Here is a 23,344-nt window from a genome sequence, read left to right as displayed (position 1 = left end):
TTGAGTGTTCTTTTGCTTTATTACCCAGGGGATGTTTGTTACCATGGTTACAGAGAAAGCAGGGGCTGCCACAGTATTTCATTACTGACCAAACAAAGAGCAAAATGAAACATAATTTGGCATTCTGGAGGACAGACAGGAAAGGATTAAAATGTTTTCCCTTGCTGTGTAATTTGCCTAGTGGAGGTACAGTAATAATGAGATGAAAATATACGTTATAATCTAAGTTTCTTTGCACTGCTGTTGGCAGCCTTTGCGGGGAATGATGACAAAGGTATATGTATATATGCATGTATGTAAATTGGAGATTACATGCATCTCACTAGTTGTAGCCGACTATTAATTGTCATAGTCCATGAAGAAGTAGAAAAAGCACCCAATATCTCTAGCACAAACAATACCTCACTCTATTGTCATGACCACTATATCAAAGAGAGGCGTTCATTAAGTATTTGCCTTTACATGAGGGTTAATCTGTGACTGTATGTGCACATCTTTCTTTGCATTTTTAATCTTTATATTCAGTTACACTGATTTCTGGCTTTTAACCAAAGTACTGCGAGTCTTCACTGTTATTTCACCCAGCAACACTCTGGGAATATACAGTCCAGTATAAATAAACAATAAATATTGTGGCTATACTTCTAGCTTCACTTTAAGGTATACAATAAAAAAATAAGATAACCTTGATCTTGCAAATATTTATTTCTGCTCTTATATTAGATAGGTGAATACCATCATCCACCCACCAGAGTCGGCTATAAAAAGTGTCCTTACAGTATTATAGACAGGGAAAATATTTTGTTGTACAAAGGACATTTTCACCTTGGCTTTTAAATGTTGAAAAGATATGAAATATTCAGTTTCTACTAACTTGCTATCCCGGCCACTGTAAAACTCAATAGTGTATGACTATTTGTGTGCATTCTTAGATCCACCAGAAAAAAAACAGGTAGAGATGCTCTTAAAAACATACATATTATTGAAAACGTATCACTCTCTCTCTCAAACACGTTCACACACAAATGTATACATACTAGACTGGTGAAAACAAGCATACAAATGTGTGAATTAATTCATACACGTGCATGATTTAACTGATGAGTATTCAAGCAGTCGTCCAGTTCCGTGCATTGGTATTAAATGTTTTCACTAATCAGCCCACAGCGCACATCACATATGCGTGAATCAGCTGCATGACACCCAGATGTATGCGCTCACATGTCACATCTGTTCTCCAAGCTACTCGTCATACGAAATTATATGTATACAACATGCGAAAACGACCCCCCCCGGCTTCCTATTATGGAATGAGATCATACCAATGAATGCATATGGATCAAATGAACCCAAAATAACACACATTACACTCACAAGATACAATATATCATATTAAAGTGTATGCTCTCATTAATGCATATTAGAGCACAAAGAACAGTCTGTACTAACAATATCAGACAGTCCAGTAAACTGTGTTTACAGCGTGAATCCTGGGGAAGAGCAAGCTAGTGTGTCTAACTCTGGGTGGTGTGGTCTCATGATCTGAGTAGCTAGCAGGAGGGCGAGAAATGCCTTGTGTGTTTCTGTGCTCATTTGCATACTCGAAGAATCGGATCAAAGATAGTGTGATGAGCAGTTCCTACCTCATGAATATGCAAAAGGAATTGTTCTGTTTGCATTATGAGTCTGTTTAGGCCTGAGCTGCACTGCTGTTTTCACTCTTAGTTCCACCTTATCCAGAGTATTCTCTTCACCTGTGACCTTTGCTAAACAAACAACGACTTATCTGTCTTAAAGTCTAGGGAGAAACTGGGAAATGGAGAGGAGAAAGTAAATAGACAAAGCACAAAAAGTGCTGAAGGAAAAGATAAGACTACATTGGGTCAGAGAAGAAAGGAAATTAAATTAGGTATATGTCCTGTTTGTGTTTTGCTGGATTTATGTTCCTGCGTTATTTATTTCATTTGAGTAAAAAAGCGGCAGCAGTAGCAGATGTGTGGATGCTAGGAGTCGTGGTCATGAATTTCTCAGGCAAGGAAAGAATATCACTGAAGATGGCCCCCAAAGCAGGTTAATATATGAATGGATGTCAGAGACAAATGTGACAGGAGAGAGGATGTCTGTTTATAAATGATACCTAATGTGTTGTGTAGTTACAATGTCTATATTTATGTGCAATGGTTTTGAATATATATATATATATATATACACAGGTTGCCTTATAGTTTTAAGAAGACTAGCTGCTACACAAACCTCTTGCACTTTGAATATTTCATCAGAAGGATGAGGATAGAACTTCTTTACCTTAATGACATCCCCTCCCTGCCTGCTCGTCTTTTTTAAGAAAAGTTCTAACGCCGTCTTAATCATCTAAAAAGGAAGGTCCCAATTATCTATAGTGCTCCTCACTGGAGCCTCACTCTTGGTGCCAAAATTTCCGTCCTTATCCAAACCTGTCACTCCACATTTGACAACGAACAAATCCTTTTCTACCCATCTACTCCATTGTCAATGGCAAAAAATTGCCAATGTGTATTACTTGTTTTTATTCAAATTGCTATGGTGATTAGGAAAGGGATTAGGACAGCATTTATCAATCCTAACTTGACCAAATGTGAGGTCACTTGCATACAAAACACAGATTTAGCCAAAGATTTCCAATATAAAAATTTCCACCAGGCAAAATAGCTTTAAAGACAAAAACAGTTTTTTTGTAACAGGCTAAGAGCATGTTTATTTATGCTGTAAAGTTGGACATACTAACATGGGGGTCTATGTCTTTTGGAGATAGCCTCAAGTGGCCATTTTGGCTTACCTAAAGGGAACAGCTGAAAATAAGCAGTATTTCTCCCATTATGTTACTGAATATATCAGTAACTCCTCGTTGTTGCTCCTTTCACAATTATTAAGCAACATACAGCAAGACAAATTAAGTAAACAGAGGCTCAGTCATATTTCACCAGAAGCACATCATAGGAGTGGAAAATTCATATATTTCCAGATATATTTTCTCAGAGGACCTAACCTAAGCTAACTGGGTTCCTTGTACGTTTTTATTCTCTCACCTAATTAATCAGCAATGGGGGAGCCCTGCCATTGCTAACTTGGCTTATTCGGCATTTCTATTGTGGTAAAAAGCCATGGCTCTAATTAGGAGAGATGATCTATTTCCCATAATGAGAATTGATGACTTTTCTTCTGCACCACCAAACATTTTCTCTCTTTCTCTCACCTCTTGCCAACCGAAGCCCCCATTCTCTTTTACTCTTCTTCCCCGCACAGACATACTTCAGCGGTATGTAGAGAAAAGGACTAAATGAAGCACTATGTGATTAATGGACTTAATTCCAGCAGATGTCCCTTCATGGTGACAGCCCACTTCCCCCAGAAAGCTTTCTGATTATTAGATTTAAGCCTGTGTCAAAAAGTCAAACATCTCGGATGAATGTGTAGGCCTGTCCGGCTCTAATCACCCATCATTTCTGCCTGTTCTTACAAGATTTACCATAAAAAAAAATTGTATTTTGTTATTTAATATTTAATACACAGTAGGGTTTTTTCCATAGATAGCACTCTCCAAAAAGAGAATAAATGAGTGTCAACATTAAGAATATATTACTGTGAGGCTATCTTAAACAGTTTGTATAATAATCCATAAAGCTGCTATTGAGGAGGACAGATGCATTGTGCCTAAATTAGTCACCTTGTAAAACAGCAGACCCATATATACTAGTACCTTGTTGCCTCCCATGGTTGTCAGAGCCTCGTAATCTTTGACCACAAAGACAGCCCCTCTCTATGTGGCTTCGCAAGTCAGTGCTAATGCTGTGTAAACATTGCTGCTGCTGTTTGCCACTGATTTAGCACATGTTAATATTACATGAGACAGAGGGGGCCTTTGATGATGTAAGCGAACACTCAAACTAGGGCTTTCCACCTCAGGGAAGGGGAGACGGGGCTGTGGAGCAGCTCCTTCGAGATTTGTTTCACTTCCGCATACGCAATAAAGCTTGGTAGGAGTTGAGCTGTGCATTTTTCTGCAGTCGCACCACCGAGGAGAATTGTTCTAATTTGAATTAACAATACTGAGGCAAAACATAATAATTCCATTCATAAAGTAAAACATACAGGGGCTGGCCAATGAAAGCATAAGAATTTGTTGAAAAATGTGTTTGGTTGCTTTTTCAGTTCAAATTCATGCAACCAAAGACCAGTTACAGTAGCTTGTTCTTAAAAATCAAAGCTGTGTCTACAGGGACTTAAACACATCGCAACCAGTCTGTCAAATCGTTGTTTCTTAACAGGGAACAGCTATGCTGCCCGCACCGATCCACCTGGATGACATCGAATCAATGCCAAGACAGGGCAAGTTAGGTCTTTAGACAGGAACATATTTCCCAGAGCTGAGAAAGTCTCGCAGCAGCTCACATTGGCTTTTGGAATCAAAGGGAGATGGTGAACCTTTAGTGTAGCGAATCTCTATTTTGTATTTAATTTAATTTAATATAATATATATATATATATATATATATATATATATACACACACACACACTCAGGGGGAATTTAAGGTATAAATACATGACTTAAATTACCCCTGAGTATTCCTATTATTTACAAACTTAGAGCCAGGTTAAGCCTTGTTCAGTAATCTAAGTAACAAATCACAGTCTGTCGCTTACAGGATGCAGTAATCGCCTCCTCGGTTTCACCTGTGTGCTGGAACCAATTCCCCCGGTCTATCGTCTGGGAGACGTCCTTCATTATTGCTGCACCAACCTCAGATAATACCGCACCTCCAAGAGCAACCACTGGACAGTTCAGTTATGATGATGAGGCCAGAAAAGTGACTCCTTTGTTTGTGGCCCTCCACTCTGTAAAGTCTCTCTTTCTCTACATCTTTTTCTGGTGTTGACCATACAACAAAACCACGCATGTCAGATTGCCAGCTGGCATCATGTTACTTATGCAAAAGTACTAAATTGTGTGAACTCGTGAATGTGTGCTCACACACACTCACAGCACAAAGTCATCAATAGAGTCGTATAAGGACGAGTAGGCACGAGAATGAGAAGATCCGTTTCAGGAGAGAGAACAGACTCTTGATGAGCCATTAACCTGCTGTCGGTGAAGGAAAATGGCTGTGGGACGTGGTTTAATTTACCCTTTTATAAAGAGGTTGTTGAATTGATCAGCCACAGGAAAAGAGTTACACACCTGGTTTGGTGAATTAGCAAGGCTGATGGTGAACAGGCTGGGTGAAAAACTGGAAGAGAAGTCAATATGTCCGATCAATCTAAGCTTCTGGAGAATCACTGCTACACTCGTGGTCAAATCTATTAAATTAATAATATTGATTTGGGCGAGCCTCTCCTGAAGGAATGCTCCAATTTGAAAAGGATGTCATTTGAAATATCTCCTGAAGCAGTCTTGTTTGTTTTTTTTTAAACAAAAGTTATTGAAGATAGAGATGCATGTGACACAGTAGGTTAAATGATGCACAATATTTTATTTTGTCAGCCAGTGCTTTCATTTATCTATCTTTGGGCTGGGCATCCTTGGTATTGAGTTTAAGATCTCTCTTTAAAAATATCCATCAGCAGGTACAAAGAGTCAATTTTCACTTGGAATAAGCTGCCAGAGATTTCTATGTGATCTCCTCACCGTCCATTACAGTAGCTCTATGGATGATAAGTTTTAATAGACAAAAGATGGCTAGCCAAGGTCCCTCCATCAATGAAAGAGATAAGAAAAAATGGAAAATGATGGCCTGCTCTGTGCGTACATGGCATTGCAGGTTGTCTGCTGATCCATTTCATATGAATAGACTATATTCTTGCCCATTCTGGCTCGAAAAATGTAAATTAGACCCGGGTCTTCTCCAGAAAACCGATAACTGGACAGATTTTTTTTTTTAATCGTCCTGATCACTGTATGGGTGGAGCACATTAATGCAACCTGTATTTTCAAATTATACATTACAAAATCTTGAATTGATCACTACTGTCATCTTTGTGTGTGTTCTATTAATTGGCGAGACCCAATGGCAGTAACAAAATGATCGTACAAAGCTAGGCATGATAATATGTACCAGACACGGGTGTTACCCTAGTAACCTACCTCTTAACATCAGAACTGCAGAAACCTTTTAGACAAATATCCCAGTAAATTTACAGACACGTGGAATATAATATCAATAGGAAGCTGAATGTATCTGTCTGTACACTGTGTGCTTATTTGAGAAAGATAGAGTGTTCTTATGCAGTCTATATCCTTCACTGACAATAAAAAGACAGAACCTAACAGAAGTTCATAACATGCATAACAGAAGGTTTTGGCATGGTGGGCAATAACTCCAGTGGCGGCATGCTTCACATTGACTCCCATTTGCGAGCAAGCATTTCCTGCTCCCCCGCTATGCAGGAAATGGGATGTGATCTATACAAGGAAGGGCACGCACCCAGGGTTTATCATTATTATTACTTTTGATTATTAAAGATTAGATTAGATCAATTACTATGAAGGTAACATACTGAATGTTGAACTGTGCAAAGATAAAGTATATGCCCTTTACAGAATCAATAACTAACCAATGTTCGTATTTGACTGGCGTAAAAAACAAGAAAACCAAAAGTTCACACACACACACACACACACACACACACACACACACACACACACACACACACACACACACACACACACACACACACACACACACACACACACACACACACACACACACACAATGCTATTCCAATGATGTATATCAGGCAATAGTACAACTGCAAGTTACTGCATTGCTTAGTTGCAAGGTATTGTCTGCAGCGCTTTCACCAAAAGATTAATCCATAATAGAGGTCAAACACAACAGTGCAAATTTAATATAATGTTATGAATTGTTCAACAACATGACATCCACTTCAAGGTCATCATCTACTCATTTCATTACTAGATTTTCAGAATTGAATTTGTCCTCAGAATGCATACTGAACATTAATCATCTAATTACTAATGAGATAAAATCTGTTTTACATACAGTCCCTACATTTGAGACAAAATGGGACCGGTCTGAACATCCTGCACCTTGGAACACTGTATTTTTCACATCCTGTAAAAATGAAGATGATACATAAATCACAGGCAAAAAGGCATTATGGGACATCAAACGGGATATGACTAAGCCCCCATGGGCACATGACATAATTAAGGATTTATGCTGGGCTATATATCACATTACCATAGGAAGTCTATGTTCACAGAAGCATGGTGCAGTGTCAAGTCGTATTCCCCTTTTGCTTTCGCTTTTGTCGTACTTAATCTTGTGTAATCCACTTAGTGTCATATCTGAATAACATGACAGGAATTCCTCCGCTCCTTGTCGAGGAGCACCTTTACAGAAGCTAACCAAGCTCTTAGTGAGAATGCTGACGTTTTTGTCCTGGAGCTAAGCTTATCACCACGGCAATTTGTTTGGGAAAGGTTGGGTAAAATGTGTCACACAAACATTGCCACCAATTTATGCATTCTCTGAGAGATAATGGACCCTTGACTTGACTCGCCTAAGCCTGCAGAGGACGGTTGGGGGCAGTCTTGGGACAGAGAGGATGTAACACAAAAAATATAAATGTCAGCTTGAAGTTAAAAGATTGGTTGATTGCATCCTAGGGCACAGCTGTAATTCTTCAGAAAAGGGCTGATGACCAATTCCCTCTGAGACGCATAGACTGAGTCACAGGGGAATTAACAGAGATGCCAAGAGAAAGACATTAGCCAAATGTCAGTGTATATTATTAGAATCAATGCTCCACAAATTATTTATGTATTTACAGTATAATGATGTTTTTTATTGATTTTTTTTTTGGTTTGTATTGTATTTTAAAGGTGTAAAGCTGGTGTTGAATGTCATTTGGTGATCCATCCCCAATACAACAACTTTGAAAACACCACAATAACACATACGGTTTGATCTTGCAACTCACTGATGGAAGACAAATAATGTTATTATTTGTGACTGTACTGAATATCCATAGCATCTTAAGCTTAAAAGAAGGAAGGGGCTAAGTGCACACAGCTTTGTCCCACTAACGCCTGTCAAATTATTTTCAGCTGTTTGATAGCTGTAATGTTAATATGAAAACTAATATGAAAACTGAAGAGCCATGATACTAATGGTGTCAAGTAGTGAGATCCTTTACTTAATTAAAAATACCAATACATTATTCGAAAAATTCTCAGAGAAAATTTGCAAAAAAATGTATAGGTATTGAAAAAATGGCACTGCAAAAAGTTCCACTTAAAACACATACATATAAAATATATTATTTTATATATTGTTAAATACCTGTACTGTAATATCTGTGTACGAAGGAGAGGACGGGGCTCTTCTGGATTTAAGACAGTTTCTCTCTGCTGTTGTTTTTCACATAGAGAGTTAACTTTTAATTGATGTTATGCTGGTTGGCAGATGTCTGCTGGAACAAGTGATAACTCAAGTAATACTTGTCAGCTAGCTAACGTCAGGCTATCTGTGAAAACTAACGGCAAAGAGAAACAGACTAACTTGTTGTCTGGGAGTTCCAGATGAACTCATAAAGCCCTTGCCTCGGATGTGCGATAATGCCAGAGGCGTACTGTGGTCAAGTCACACATGTTTGCATTTTGATGCACGTCTATTCATGAAGTTACCATACCGATGCTTGGATCTGCCAAAAAGAACAAAAAAGACATTACAGGAATTATGTGTCAACTGTGAGGCGATGGGGAAGCAGGCTTTGGGTCCAGAGGAGCAACGTTTTCTCCTTAGTAAGCAGATTATATGTAAATCACGCTCTCCTTGGCCCTCCCCTTAACCTACATCAAAGCATGCCTTTGCAATGCTCTTTATGAGGCCTCAGTTGCCCTCAGGTTCACCGTAAAACTCCTTAAAACCTCTGGTGTGTGGCGCAGGTCGCCTGCAAACATCAAATAGCACATCTGTACAAATGCACACTGATGCATCAATGAGTCACTAGAGCCATTTTAAGTAAACCCAGCTGAAGGTACTGTTCATCATGTATTTAATATATTTGGTTTAGCTTCAGGCTGCGATGCTCTTGGTATCAGAAATTGAAATTGCCTCAATGAGTTGTGTGTCACAGCGGCCGCTGCTGTTGACCATGTTGGTAAGTGGGCCAAATCAGCGAGCCACAATAAGTGACTTTCTGTCTGTTTTAGAACACCAGCATGCACAATTGCTCCTTTCACCTCACAGTGTGCTTACCTCATTTCTCTTGTTCTAAACCCACCCTTCAACTCTCCTGTGCGCCTCATGGTTTGAAAACCTCTGATGTAAAGTGATAACTGTATCTCGCTAAATGATACAGGACTCAAAATGACACCAGTTCAATTCATTCGGTTTAGTTTGCGGTTAATTACAGACAACCTCTAGGAAGGTTGGTAATTAAGCATGATTGTCTTCGTTTTTATCCATTTTCATCTGACCTCATACAGCCCATATTTGCTAAACGCTTTACTGGACAGAAAGATTTCTTGCCACAGCTAAAGGACTCCCCAGTGAAATCCTAATGGCACCTTGTCTCTAGGGATATCACAGATATTGTCAGCATATAATATTCTCTTGACCTTAGTCATTGGCCAAGGACTGTCTTGCCCAGTTTAGCTCAATCACCAGTGTGTCGTGATACATTTTTTTTCTATTACCTAATGATGGAGCCTACTTTGCTTTTTTCTGTTACACCCTGTACATTGAAAATCCCCCTTGTATTATTCCTCAGAGCGATGTCCATTCAAAATTCTGTCTCTGAATTATAATGGACTGAATCTACATACACTTTTTGTTCTGACATGCCCTGGCTTCTGTAAGAAACTCTGATGTGAGTCAAGAAGACATATTTGATGGACATAAAACACCGACAGGCATGAGGAACAAGCACTGGGGTAAAAAAAAAGAAAACTCAAGAGGTAAAGCCTGTTTGCAACAGGACCACAGAGATATATAGGAGTACAACAACTAAACAAATGCACCTTAGCTGATTCAGTGTCCACCCATCAAAAAGTCTTTCTCACTCTGTTGTGGTAATTAGGGCTTTAGTCACCGAAAGAAAATCTTGGTTGACTGAAATTCTACCAACACTTTAACCAATCGATTTAAACATTTAAAGTCTTTAAAGCCTATTGAATCATTTTTAACCTATATATTTTATACTTAGACCTAAATGATTTCCTGAAATAGAAATAGTCGAGCGACGGGAGGCAGTTATATTATAAACAAATTATTATTTTAATTAAATTGTATTATTAATTTATTAGACCAAACATATTGGAATATGACCATTCAGACAAGTTAAAACTTAAATCCCATCAAGAAGTGATGCGCCGGTCAGGGAATTTTTTACATCTGCTTCACCCGCTCGTTCCGTTAAGAGAGCCAATCTTCCCTGCCCAATCTACAAAAATATGCATTAGTCAACGGATCGCCACCTGAAAATGGCCAGATTTATACATTATGATTATATTAGCAGAATTGTCATGACTGAGAAATGAGAGAATAGGATCTCTCTCTCACTCTCTCTCTCTCTCTCACACACACACATCAATTCCCTCCAGGCCCTGAGAACAATGGATTAAGAAGCGCTTTTCACCTTTTCAAAGTTACACCAGCGAAGGTCTGAGCTATGAGAATTTGGTCGGACAAAAGCATATCGACCAACCAATCAACAAACCGTCAAGAGGGTGTAAGCCCTTGTGATAATGCAAGTTTTTCCCAAAATTTCCTCCATGGTAATCAGTGGCATTAAATCTCTTCTCCTCTAGTGTAAATGGACAGCTCATCATAAGTAACGTAGCACTGAGAAGTGTCGGCAACACAAAAAGGTGCTTTAGGAGAAAAAGGCACAGGGAGTCAGTGTTCTAAAACAATTACAAACTATAAAAAAATAAAAAAAGAGCGCACACACACCTTCAGATAGACAGCAATGGTTCATTCTACATAATTGCAGCTTTGTTCAGTGGACTTTTACAAAAATGTATTACAATCGAATGCATGCATTTTCACTCATGGTGAGATTGTTGGTGTAGAGTAGTATTATCCGATACTTACAGATTCAAAACATCTATTTGGTCAATTTAATGTTAATATCTACTTAAGCATTATGGCTAATAATGTGTAGATCATTGAGAAAAGGTTACAGGTTAGTCACATTACATTGTTTGTTCATGTTATGTATCCAACTCATGTCTTAACTCCATACTATTTCATATGGTCAAGAGCTTAAAACAAACAAAAGGAAAATGAAAGACGATAAATCAGGGAATTGAATGCTTTATGAAGGAAGGTATCACCAATTTGTGCTCACTCACAGGTTTGTTTATGCATGAATCTAAATGACTCTAAATGAAAATTCTGTTATAGTGAGAATATGATTGAATATCAGCATCCCTTTCTGTCTCACATGTTTTTGGGCTGTGAGCTTACCTAAAAATAACTCCAAATGGGGCATACCTAAGGTGGATTAGGTGGGGTGTGATGTATCTTTTTTATGCACATCTATGGATACATCTTCCAAAGGCAGATTTCCTCTGAGACTAATAAATGTATGCAAAAAGACGATTAATGTTGCCCTAAAGGTTCTGGTCATCACAGATAGACCTGTTCCAACAGTGATCCATCCACTTCCCGGTTAACTGTCCAGTAAAGTGCTTAATGCAGTGGCCCCCAGAATAATATTTACTGCAGCAGTCTGTCTCATGTCGCTGAGCCCTGAAGGCCAATTTAGTATTGGTTACATTCAACTCCATATTGATTATACATAATCACTGGAGGTATATCTTTCCCCTTGACTCTGCTCATGTCCAAAGTAAGGTCAATGCTGTAAATCCAAAGTAGGAAAAACTAATGAACTGATGAAGGTAAAGTGAACAACCTAGCTTATTGTAGCTATGTATGGAAAAAGCTCTATGACCAGGGATACTCAAAACACTGAGTTTGCTGTAACTAATTAACGTACTTACAGCTCAGTGCATTATGCTGTCATTGCAGCATTTTGGACACAAATATAAACCACTTATTGCTGATGAACATATTTGGTATAAAAATAGCAAATTAGTTAATTAAGAAAGGAGGCAAATACAAGACTGCAAAGTAAGGTTGTGAGGAATTCACAAAAGATGCAAATGCATACACAAAAGTAAAAGGGAGTTAATCATAATCAAAACAACATACAAAGACAAGACACAATATAGCTTACAAAGACCAATTATAGGAGTAAAGTACATTGCAAGCATGTCCAATAAAGACTTGTCTACCCATTATAAAACTTTGCTCTTGATTGTAGAATGCATTGCAGAGATGGGGCCCTGTTAGAGATAAGGCAGTCATGGAAGTGTCCTTCATAACGCCACGGCTGTTAAAGGAGAAATTCTCCAGGACGGAGTCAAGGTCAGAGGAAAACCTCAATCTGCCATTAGGATAGTGATGGAGCGTAACGTCCTTTAGAGGTATAAGAATTACTGGCACATGTTCATTCTTGCTGTAGTGGCAATGAAGGGGAACCATGGTAACTTAAAAAGACTGAATATTCATCTTGTGATGGAATTAGCACGGGCATATCCGTGTGGGCAACACTGATTTAACAGAGAGCTCAGCCTGCAGCATCTATGTAAGAGGAACATAGAAGGGAGTATAAACTGATAAATGGTGAATATACATGTATACTGCATGGTGATGATTGGGAAATAAATAAATACAGAAACAGATATATTTGGAAAAACAGATAAAGTCGGGAGGGGGAGTACTGGCTGAAGAGAAGTAAATAAACCATACATTTGTACTTAGACTTTTATTTAGATGAACACTCTACTAATTCTACGGTGTATCCCTTCCCAAAATGTATCATTATTAGGTACACTGCTTCTGACAAATCATCAGCTACACAAACAATTCCAGTCTCTTAAAGTAATATAAGCACAGTCGCTTATCTTTTTGCACGTACTGTGTTATGTTGCTCAAGGGACTTTAAACACTACTGCTGCTATCAGCACCAAGAGCTTGTGAATCCAAAAAAAGAACATTCACTATTGATTACTTCAAAAAGGGAAAATGTTAAAACACCAGGATATTCAAAGTCCATTAAAGTCTAATGTTTTACCTAAAAATTGTTGAATCAAAAAGTTAAAACAGAATTTTGGATAATAATTTCACATTTGTCTAGGGAAAAGGAATAATATATCCATTAACAGCCAGAATTGAGCAGTTGACTTGAAATATTCATAACTGATCCAGACTACACTTTAAAACATGGGAAACAGATAATAATAGAGGCTATATAGAATTTAAAAAGGAATATATTACTTTCCGTCAAGCTCAGCACTGAAGCCTTGTCTCAGTTAATTTAAAATATGAAATACAGATCACGTAGAATGATATATTAAATGAGATGGAGGATATTTAAGAAAAAATATTTTCCTTCTAACATTGCATTCATGTCAACTACTCCACAGGAACACCAGTTAAAGGGGATCTTATCACAGAAAAGGAAATTATTGCTGTTGTTTCTTTCTAACTAGAAAATTCCCAGAATGGTGATTGGTTAGGATTAGGTACTTCTCATTAAAATAATCCTCCGAAATTAATTTGTTAAATCCACAGTTAATGGACCAATGTTACAAGGAGACCCACAATTTACTTCTCAAACACTGAAGAATAACTAGCTCTACATAGCTCTGTTTCTGTAATATACCTAACCCACTTCTTACGGATTTTCCTCTACAAATAATGTGGAGTTCAATCAAAATATCAATATTCCAAAGAAATACAAATTGTCAGAAGTCACATCATATGGTCATTACAGGTGCAGTACAATATAGATTTTTTGTTGTCCTGCACTGCAGGACTAAAGAACAAATAGCATGTGTGTAAATGTGTGTGAGTGGTAGTGTATAAATGTACATGTGAAAGGTTTTTAGCAACATGTTGCGTGTGGAGAGCTTAACAAGAAGACATAACCAATACTAATGCAAAAATCGAATTCAGGAATCTAGGAGAAGATTTCCCTGACTATCACAGGTTCCTTCTATTACATTTCACAGATCCATTACACGTCTTTAAACCAATGATATTCCCAGCTTAATAATTAGTGGTTTCCTGTGGCTGGACTAGATGGTGTAATGAGAATGATGTGAGCCTTTGGGGTGAACTTGACTCGTCACGGAGGTGAGTAGAGAATAACGGTGGGTGGAAAAAAAGATATTGTGCACCGGGGAGCCAAATGAAAGAAAATCATAGGAAAAACAAAGTCGACATGATGAGGGGGCAAGTTTTTACTTTGACACTGCTGTTCATGTCCAAACTCCAGGCTAATGGATTAAGACAGCTCCTCCCTGACATCAGGGAGATGACTGCAGTGACATTGATCAGGATGTTAATTAGCCTAATATATTAAAGGATTGTGATGGTGGCGGTTATGATGACTATGTCTGAGATGGCATGAATAATGATGATGACAGCAATGACAATGATAATGCAAAGTGTATAGGATAGCCTTGAGTGTATACGCTATCCAGCTAGCCAGGAACAGTAATGTGCATACTCACCCAGACAAAAGGATAAAATGCATTGCACCTCATTATAGCTTGTGCTCTATATTTTCCAATTTGTGGTATGCCATACACAACCTTTGGAAAATACTGGAACAGTGATGAGGAAACATATTTTGAAGATCTGAGGGAGGGATGGATGGTATTTTCTGGAGTTATCATATGTTTTTAGTACAAAAGGGCAAACTAGTGTTGTATTAACACCTGGTGGAATTCTCGTCTGCAGTGAATACTTAATTTTTCAGTTTTCTGAAGTAGTAACACTACTGCTACATTTGCATGAATCAAAACTGCATTTGACATGCAGACATTACATTTAATTATTCCTTTGTGAATCCACAGACTCTTTAGTAACATTAATTCCAGAAGGTCCTTTCATTTCTTTTATTTTTTATATATAATTTAATTCTTAATGTGTCACAGCTTAGTTTATGATATGACGTGGACTGTCAGTCAGCAAACTGTGCTGCTCAATATAAAAAGGGATAACTTTTGTGAGTTAGTGGTTTTGCTATACCACAATGACGTTCTGACTATTGCCATATTAATTATATTCCAGTCGGTAAACAATTTATACTTACACATAATGCCTTAAGGCCCTAAAAATATAATTGACACACTCATGTGGCACGCCACAGAACCAGCAATACTTAAGTAAAATATCACTATGAAGGCAAAATGTTTGTATATGACGGATACCTCTTAACACTTTACCTTTTAAATGATTAATATGCTATGAATGGAAGTTTAATGTGATAATGTGAAAGTGGCATCAGAGGATCTGAAGTTTTAACATTGTTAGATGCAAAGGATATATTTTTAATGTAGCATCAAGTGGATCCTCCCTCATCAGTAAACAGCTTGGGCAGACCAAAAGGGCACACAAATCACTCACACTCTAGCCGATGTCAAAGGAAGCAGCATTGCTGTTTTAAGTGACAGAATGTAAAGAGAGGCCCACGTAAAGCTTTCTAAAGGCTCCTTTAAAAGGGCTATGAGAACAAAAGGCAACGCCCACTGAAGGACATAAGAATTTATCACAGGACTTTTCCTCCAATACCAAAACACAGCTCAGGTCTGGATCTGCCAGGCCGTTCCTTACAATCACCCATAGAATGTATAAACGAAGAAGATCCACCATAAAGTCACCCACTGGTTAGAAAGAATGCAGGTTTAAGCCACTTACACACTGGCCTAACTTAATGCCAGGTTCAGTTTTTGAGCAAAGTGAAGGAAAACATGGAGACATACACAGATCGTGTGGTTAGATAAAGAGAAGCAGAAGCTTTTTACAATTTGAATACAAATTCTCAATCAGGTGCACCTCATGTGCACAAAAACATTATTACAAAGGGTTTATTCAAACGAAAACACATGTAATTGGATCAGCAAGTAAAAAATCCAAGACTGTCTCAATTAGACTTATAATGTTGAGCTGTCATGGGTTATTTCCATCACCATAAAGAAACAAAGAAGGAGAGAAAAGCAAACAGGTATATTTTGCAGCTGCAAGCAGCGACATTACTCCAAATGGCTGAGCTCTGCATGCGGAACTGCACAACAAGATGCTATTTCAAAAAATGCAAATAGAGTCAATGATGGTTGAAGCTTCAAGTTTTGGTTAGCAGTTTGATTTCAGCCACAAATGTCTGCACAGGGAATTAAGAAGACAAGCACGTTTGGGAGCCAGATGTACCTCCATTCTTTCACCATATTGCAAATCATTTAATAACATTTCCCTTACTGCCTGTGAGAAAAACTGTATGGGATTATATTAGTGGGGACAAGAATTCTAGAAGAAGGATGTGTGTGTGTGTGTGTGTGTGTGTGTGTGTGTGTGTGTGTGTGTGTGTGTGTGTGTGTGTGTGTGTGTGTGTGTGTGTGTGTGTGTTGTGTGTGTGTGTGTTTGAAATGGTAAAAATATGTTAATAGTGTACTTTCAATTGGCACATTGTTTTAATTCTATATCTGCTTTGCAGTGTAATACATTTTATTTTATTCTCCATTAGGCTCTTTCTGTTGCAGTTTCTCTAACCTCTATCAAATAATATCAAACTATGAAAACAAATATTTTTTTGCCAATATCACAATTTCTAAGCTAGGGTTGCTATATCTCTCTTCTTATCTGATGAGGAAGTTTATATTGCTCAGTTAGAAAAATGCCTCTGTGCGCTGGTTGAAATCTTACAGGACCGTTTGCCTGACCTGCATTGCTCATATATTCACACACAACATGCACATAACTCTTTACGTTCTCATTTATATATATGGGTATATGCATGTGCCCCCCTGTATAATTCATGACTGACCTCCACCAGCTTGTTAGCATGTTCACGGAACACCTGGGCGTACTCCTTGACCTCCTTCTCATTTCCACTCTTAGCCGCTTCAATGAGCACCAACAGGGGGACGTTGGTCTCCAGGAAAGAGTCTGAGATGTGGTCCATCACCGCCTTTCTCAACTAGAATACAGAAGGAGAGGGATGGGAAACAGGTCACACAATTAATATTATTGCAGATAACTTCGCTGTATTACATTTGGCAATGATTACATATCCTTTAGCATTGTGATGAATATGATGTGGTAACATAATGGGGTGAAAGGACAGAAAGAGAGAGAGACAAAGACAGAGGGAGCGCGAAAAAGAGCAGCAGAACTCTCAAAGGACAGGAGAGTAGATTGCTTGTAAGGCGTCATTTTTCCCATAAGGACTTTTACTAGGGTGGAGTTTGCGACTTATATCTTTGTTTATTGAATCGTTTTGAAGCAAACTGGCAGGAGACTAGTTGTTTTATAAGACAGTAAATGGACCCTGATGGCCCTCACTGGGATATCTGATGTGATGCCAGAGGGAACAGTATGGAAAGCACAACAGACAACAAGTCCTTTATCTTACACAAAGAAGGAGTAAGTCACAGGAGACCAGTACGAAGACAGGAAAGAATAAACTATAGGGACAAAAGGTGCAATCCTGCACATGTAGCATCACCATTAATTTATTTTCAGACAACTTACAGTCTGAAATCTTCCATCATTAATTAATTTGTTCTAATTCTCTTGACTACAAAAATGCAGTGATACGAGTATAACTTCTAGTTCAATAACACAATTAAGGACTATACAAACTAAAAAAGGATAAATTGTATGCACACCAAACAAAAATCTCTTACGGCCAGTTCCGTTATCACTTCTCCAAACATTCAAATGATGGCATTAAAGTGAAATGTGTTTAATGTTAATTAAACATGGATGACAGAGATTTGTTTGACTTTTTAAGCCATCTCCTATAATTTGATTTAAAGCAAACACTGTGACCATATTTCTGAATTAAAAATGTTTAAGCAGAAAGAGAGATGGTAGAGAAGGCTAATAGCTGTGACTGACAAGGGGAAATTAATGCAACGGACAAAAAATGTATATGTAAGTCTGTCAATTCTTACTTAAATAACCTGCGGCAATTACAAACTTAATTGCCAGTCCACAGAATGGAGGAGAACAATAGTGAATTATGCCTTTCTAAGGGCAGATAATCCATCTTTCCAGCCTCTGGAAAGAGAATAGATTTGGCCAGTCTAGTGGACATGACAGGTCTGCAAATGCTGTAAACAACCTGAAACCCCACACTCTGTGTAAGCACTCCTTTATCCAGAACTCTTTAATCCTGGATCACCGATGTGATGAGATGTATACTGAGATTCAATGCAAGACCAAAACGTCAGGCTTTTCTCAAAGGCTGATAAACTTGACATTTTTGGAATTGTGACAATTGCATCTTTTTCACTCAGCAGAGAACAGACTTGTATCAGTGGGATTGTGTAACCTTGCTATCCTGTCACCTGGAATCAGAGAAGATAAAGATCTTGCATTACCAGAACTATCTTCACACTATGTTGGTGCCGTTGCAGCACTGGAGAAATGTGCAACAGAACACACTATCATATTGGAAAGGGTGGAATCAAGATGGGTTGTTTGCATGCCTTTACTGTGATGACTTCACCAATGGTCTCACTGCAGTCAATATAGCAATGAAGAGGAATGGGGGGGATGTTGTTGAGCTGCATTTTGCATGTGGAAATTAATCATCTTATCCATAATCAATCACTGTGTCATAAATTAATACTTCATACTAATTCCAGCAAGGTTTTGAGTGTGTAGTGGTCACATTGATAATGCAACAAAGTTAGGTATAATAAGGCAAAATTATGCAAATAACCTGCAATAACAAAATGGTAGAGCTGTAAGAAATTGTCAGAGCAGTAGCATATAAAAAAAAAATGGGTCTTAGGAAGATAATAATTGCAGTGCTACTGATAATTGCAGTGCTACTGATGTCAAGAACAGAAATGCAGTGACTGGCCAATGCCAGGCTTATCCTATCAGGCCACATACATTTAAACTGAAAAAGATGGAATTCATATTTATAATTAATTGATAGACAATGTCAGACTCATACTACATCATACATTCTTAGGATAAAGATGCAGTTGACGCATGAGGCATTTTAACATTTTCAGTACGAAAGCCAACAGAGTCATGAATTGATATTCTCTCTGTTCAATGTATCCTATATCTCTGTTAAAATGGTTTTCAAAGGGCTGCATATTATCTCTTTGTCAGTCATGAATTGGGTTGGATCCAATAATAGGAAGCCTAGTCAACCACATCATTTTTTGTTTGAGTGTGAAGTTTGAAAGGTTGAAAAAAACTCAGAGTTCAGAATCATTTTTGAACATCAAGGCATCCGTTGAGTTACACGTTGGTATTGTTGTTTCTGAGGAGCAATCACTAGAAGATGGCACATACAAGGGCTTATATTATTCATAGGATGAGTGTAAAAGAGTGCTAGGCCTCAGGATATTCAAGAATGCCCAACAGTGAAACTGATTCTGACGGTTGGTTTGAGTGGAGAAATGATGCAGACAAGTGATTTCCCAAGTCAGGGTCTCTCCTGCACCATCAGCATTCTAATGCTCACACATCACTCCCACAGAAATCCATCTTCAATCTTTCAGATCCCACCTCCCTCCATGCTCCACCCTCACTGTCTTTTCTCCAACACTCCCTCAGCATTCCACTAACACTTAAAGGAAATAGACCTGGAATTCCAATAAATAGAGAAGGCTCTGCTCATTATAATTTAGTGGGGTAGCTATTTTAACCCCCAGTCACGCAGTGCCACAATGGATTCAAGCCCTGAAAGCATCAGGATTTTTGTTTTACATATAAATATTTTAGCATTTTTTTTAGAAAAGCTACGGTTGTTTGTATTGTATCCCCATACATTTTATTTACATTATTATTTTTCCCAAAATGAGAGCCCTTTCTGGTTTCAACGTACCAATGCCCACAAGTATTAATTGAGGTCCCTGAGACACTGTTGAATTCTACTTTTCCCAAAACTGAACTTTCATGCACGGTCTCCATAAAGAAATGATTGACTCTTGCTTGGATGTAGCCCTGACCTCAACACCACCCAACACATAGGATGAATTGGCAAATCACTTGCAAGCCAGGCCTCTTTGCCCAACACTAGGGCTGAGCCTTTACATGCTGTGGCCGAATTTGAGAAATTCATTGCAGATTCTTGCACAATCTTATGGAAATATTCTTGATTAACATATCATTGCAAAATTAACAGCAGAGAATATCAACCAAGGCTGAAGTGGCTAACAAGTAGCTCTGTGAAATAATAAAGATGGTGCATTTGCATAACAAAACAAGACAGGCAAATATCTGTATTGCTCACTGATAAGTGGGAGGGCTGTGTGATCTTCAAAGATGAGATTAGCATTAATTTGACACATTTGCTTTTTAATTGGGAAAATGTTTTAATTTTGTAGGATTAGATACCTGCCCGGTCACAAAAACAGATGCATATGACTCAAAAACAAATAAATAAAATATCTTAAAAGGGCTGCAATTATCATGTGTACCCACATGCATTAAGACTTGACTTAACAGTTAACAGTTTAATGGAGTCTTAGCACATTTAAAGAGTGGAAACTATGAATATGAAAGAGAACACTATATTGAATTCCTGAATGTTTAAAGTTGCACTTCGGTTTCTGTTGTGTTTCACTTGTGATTCATAGCACATAGTGTTGGGTACCTTGGGGTCAGCACAGAAAAGTTTCTTATTAAAATGTCAAGAGCAATCACAGCATAAACGGCTGGAGTCACGGCTGAGGGGAAACAGCCTGAGCAAATCAAAAATTAAGTAATAGCTCTCATATATGATATCTATCAGGGAGCATGGGAAGATGATTAGTGAGAGGAAAGTGGAGAAATAAAAGGGGCAAGAGGGACTGACTGATCATCAACAGTCTAAGGACAAACACATTAGATAGCTCATCTCAGAGCCTCAATTGAATGTGTCCTGCACAATGAAACACTAGCCAGGGGACTCTAGTTTTAGAAACAAGGAAGGCAACATTTTTTACTTTTACACTGAAGTGTTTAAGGAGAAGCGATATTATATATGTCACGCTGACTATTGATCACCTGAATCTACAGATTTTTATTTGTTTTTAATAATGATGATTCTGATAATCTGATTTAAATATTTACTTTTCTATTAGTACTGAATTGTTACCACAGTAAGTAACTTATTGAACAATTCCACTGACCACAACCAGAAGAAAATGTACTAACCAAATCAGTGTTTGTGGTGGCAGGCAGAGCCCTGGCAGACATTTTTTTCTCCAGGATAAAAGGCAGGGATTATCTGACTGTTTAACACCTTCAGAGGTAGCAGAGCATTCACTGCGTAGTGATTTATCAATGAGACACTCTTCCCAACCTCCAGGGCTGCTTCATTCTTACTGAGTGACCAAGCCTTTAGGAGAGTGTTAACCAACCTTTTTTTTTTTTTCCATCATGGAACACAGGCTGAGTTAAAGAAATTCGAGGATGCCCAACTAACTATTAACTACTAAATAATTATAAAATACTATAAACATCGGGAACTGTTAATGTGTGTATAATTTAATCGAATTGTGAAACTTGAGCGTGGTGAACCAAAATTAGCTGGGAATTGTTGGCAAAAACAAATGGTGTCATTAAATGCAATCTTTGGTTTTACAGAATCTACCCTTATAGACATACTGTCTGGCAATAGGGTTGTATGAGAAAGCTGAGTCTGTGGTGATGCAGTTTGGATTCAGCAAGCTGGATTAAATTGAATAACTGTGATTAAGTTATGTCTACACATGTATCAAGAGATTTTTTTTACGCTTTAGCGGCAGAAATACATTGTCAAAAACAAGAAGCGTTGCTTATTTACACAACCAGCAGATACAGAGCAACATTAGCATTAATTTGGAGTCATGTCTGGCTACCTGAGAATGTAAATCAAATACTCACTCTACTGGTATCTACAATTTGAACTCTCTCTCTCTCTCTCTCTCTCTCTCTCTCTCTCTCTCTCTCTCTATATATATATATATATATATATATATATATATATGATAACGAGGGATTTGGAATAATTTAGCTAATGACAGTAAAATATCCAATGGATTCACATAATATAACAAATTGTTAGTCTAAACAAAGAGTTACAGCTGATAAGTTGCATGGCAGCTGTTCCTTCTTAACATGATAACCCTCAACAATTAAAAACAGCTGTACTAATCAACAAACTAATGGCAGCAATGGAAATGGTTTCAACATCCCAAAGCAGAAAGAGAGGGAGAGAAATAATGAAAAAAATGTGAAGCAGTTGTACTAAAGGGAATCCTGCAATCAGCCATCAGTCAAAATACAGCCCAGAGAGATGGCTTGACAGATGCATTCATTACAGACAGGATGACAGGGGGTAGAACACATGGCTCATCTCCAACAGCTTTGTGGGTTAGTTACTTTGTGAATGCTAATTAAAGCAAGGAAAGAAACTTAGATCTTTAGTTTTATGCTGTTTTATGTATTTGGATTTTTCTCTGCGGCCAAGGTGTTCTTGTTTGTTGCACTTACATTGTTAACTACAGTGATGGTTTTAAAAGCAAAAATAACGTCTTAACATAAAAAATATAACCATTATAACAAAATATGCAAAGTGGTTGTAGTGCTCTTTCTTTATCAGCTGCATTTAGTAAACAGGTCCATATAACACAAATTTAGGCTTGATGAAAAGTCTGACTTGGTTAAATGTTGATGATGCTTAAAAACAGACTAAGGCAAGGGAGAAAGCACAATCTGATTTGATTCCAGGAACAGATGTAGGGTTTGGTACAAAAGCAAAAGAAAAGATTTTGCTTATCTCAGCCTCAATTATGATATCAGATGTGGCTGACACAAAATATTATTGGTGTTTTTGTGATGAAACAGGCTAGTAAATGGAGTGCTGTGCACATTTGATAGTATAAAGGATTCTGAAAACATTCCTGTTTTGTTATGTCTAATCTGAACTACTGTATAAAATGTATACAAAGCTGCAGCAGACTTGTTTACAGGACAACAGTTCAGATAATCAGAATTTTGTCAGGGTTAATATTTGTGCAAGGTTTATTTGAGTAAATACTGTGGATTTAAGGTGTACGACTTTATGACTATAAAGTTCAAATGTTGGCCTTTAATGCCTGCACAAGTCAGCACAACACAGTACCAAACATCGAGATAACTTTTGTATTAAATTATAACATAGCACAAATCTACAACCAGACAAGATATCAGTATTGAGCAAGTCTGCAAAACCCTAGATTGCCCTTTTTTTCTTAACGTACAATGCCCTTTATTTTGCTTTTTCAATTCT

At 37.8% G+C, this 23,344-nt stretch overlaps 1 protein-coding gene across 3 annotated transcripts in view; it reads right to left on the bottom strand.

Moving 5' to 3' along the window:
* The window catches only part of ctnna2 (catenin (cadherin-associated protein), alpha 2), a 359,609-nt gene that overhangs the window by 50,409 nt on the left and 285,856 nt on the right, over positions 1-23,344 (bottom strand). For all 3 annotated transcript variants that reach the window (XM_054603691.1, XM_054603690.1, XM_054603692.1), the window contains exon 9: positions 16,904-17,056. In XM_054603691.1, the coding sequence (XP_054459666.1) occupies positions 16,904-17,056 (153 nt within the window). The remainder of the gene's footprint in view (positions 1-16,903; positions 17,057-23,344) is intronic.

This window comes from Anoplopoma fimbria, chromosome 9 (genome assembly GCF_027596085.1).
Source record: "Anoplopoma fimbria isolate UVic2021 breed Golden Eagle Sablefish chromosome 9, Afim_UVic_2022, whole genome shotgun sequence".
NCBI lineage: Eukaryota > Metazoa > Chordata > Actinopteri > Perciformes > Anoplopomatidae > Anoplopoma > Anoplopoma fimbria.
Note: the sequence above shows the minus strand (reverse complement) of the source record. Positions and strands in the feature narration are given on the sequence as shown.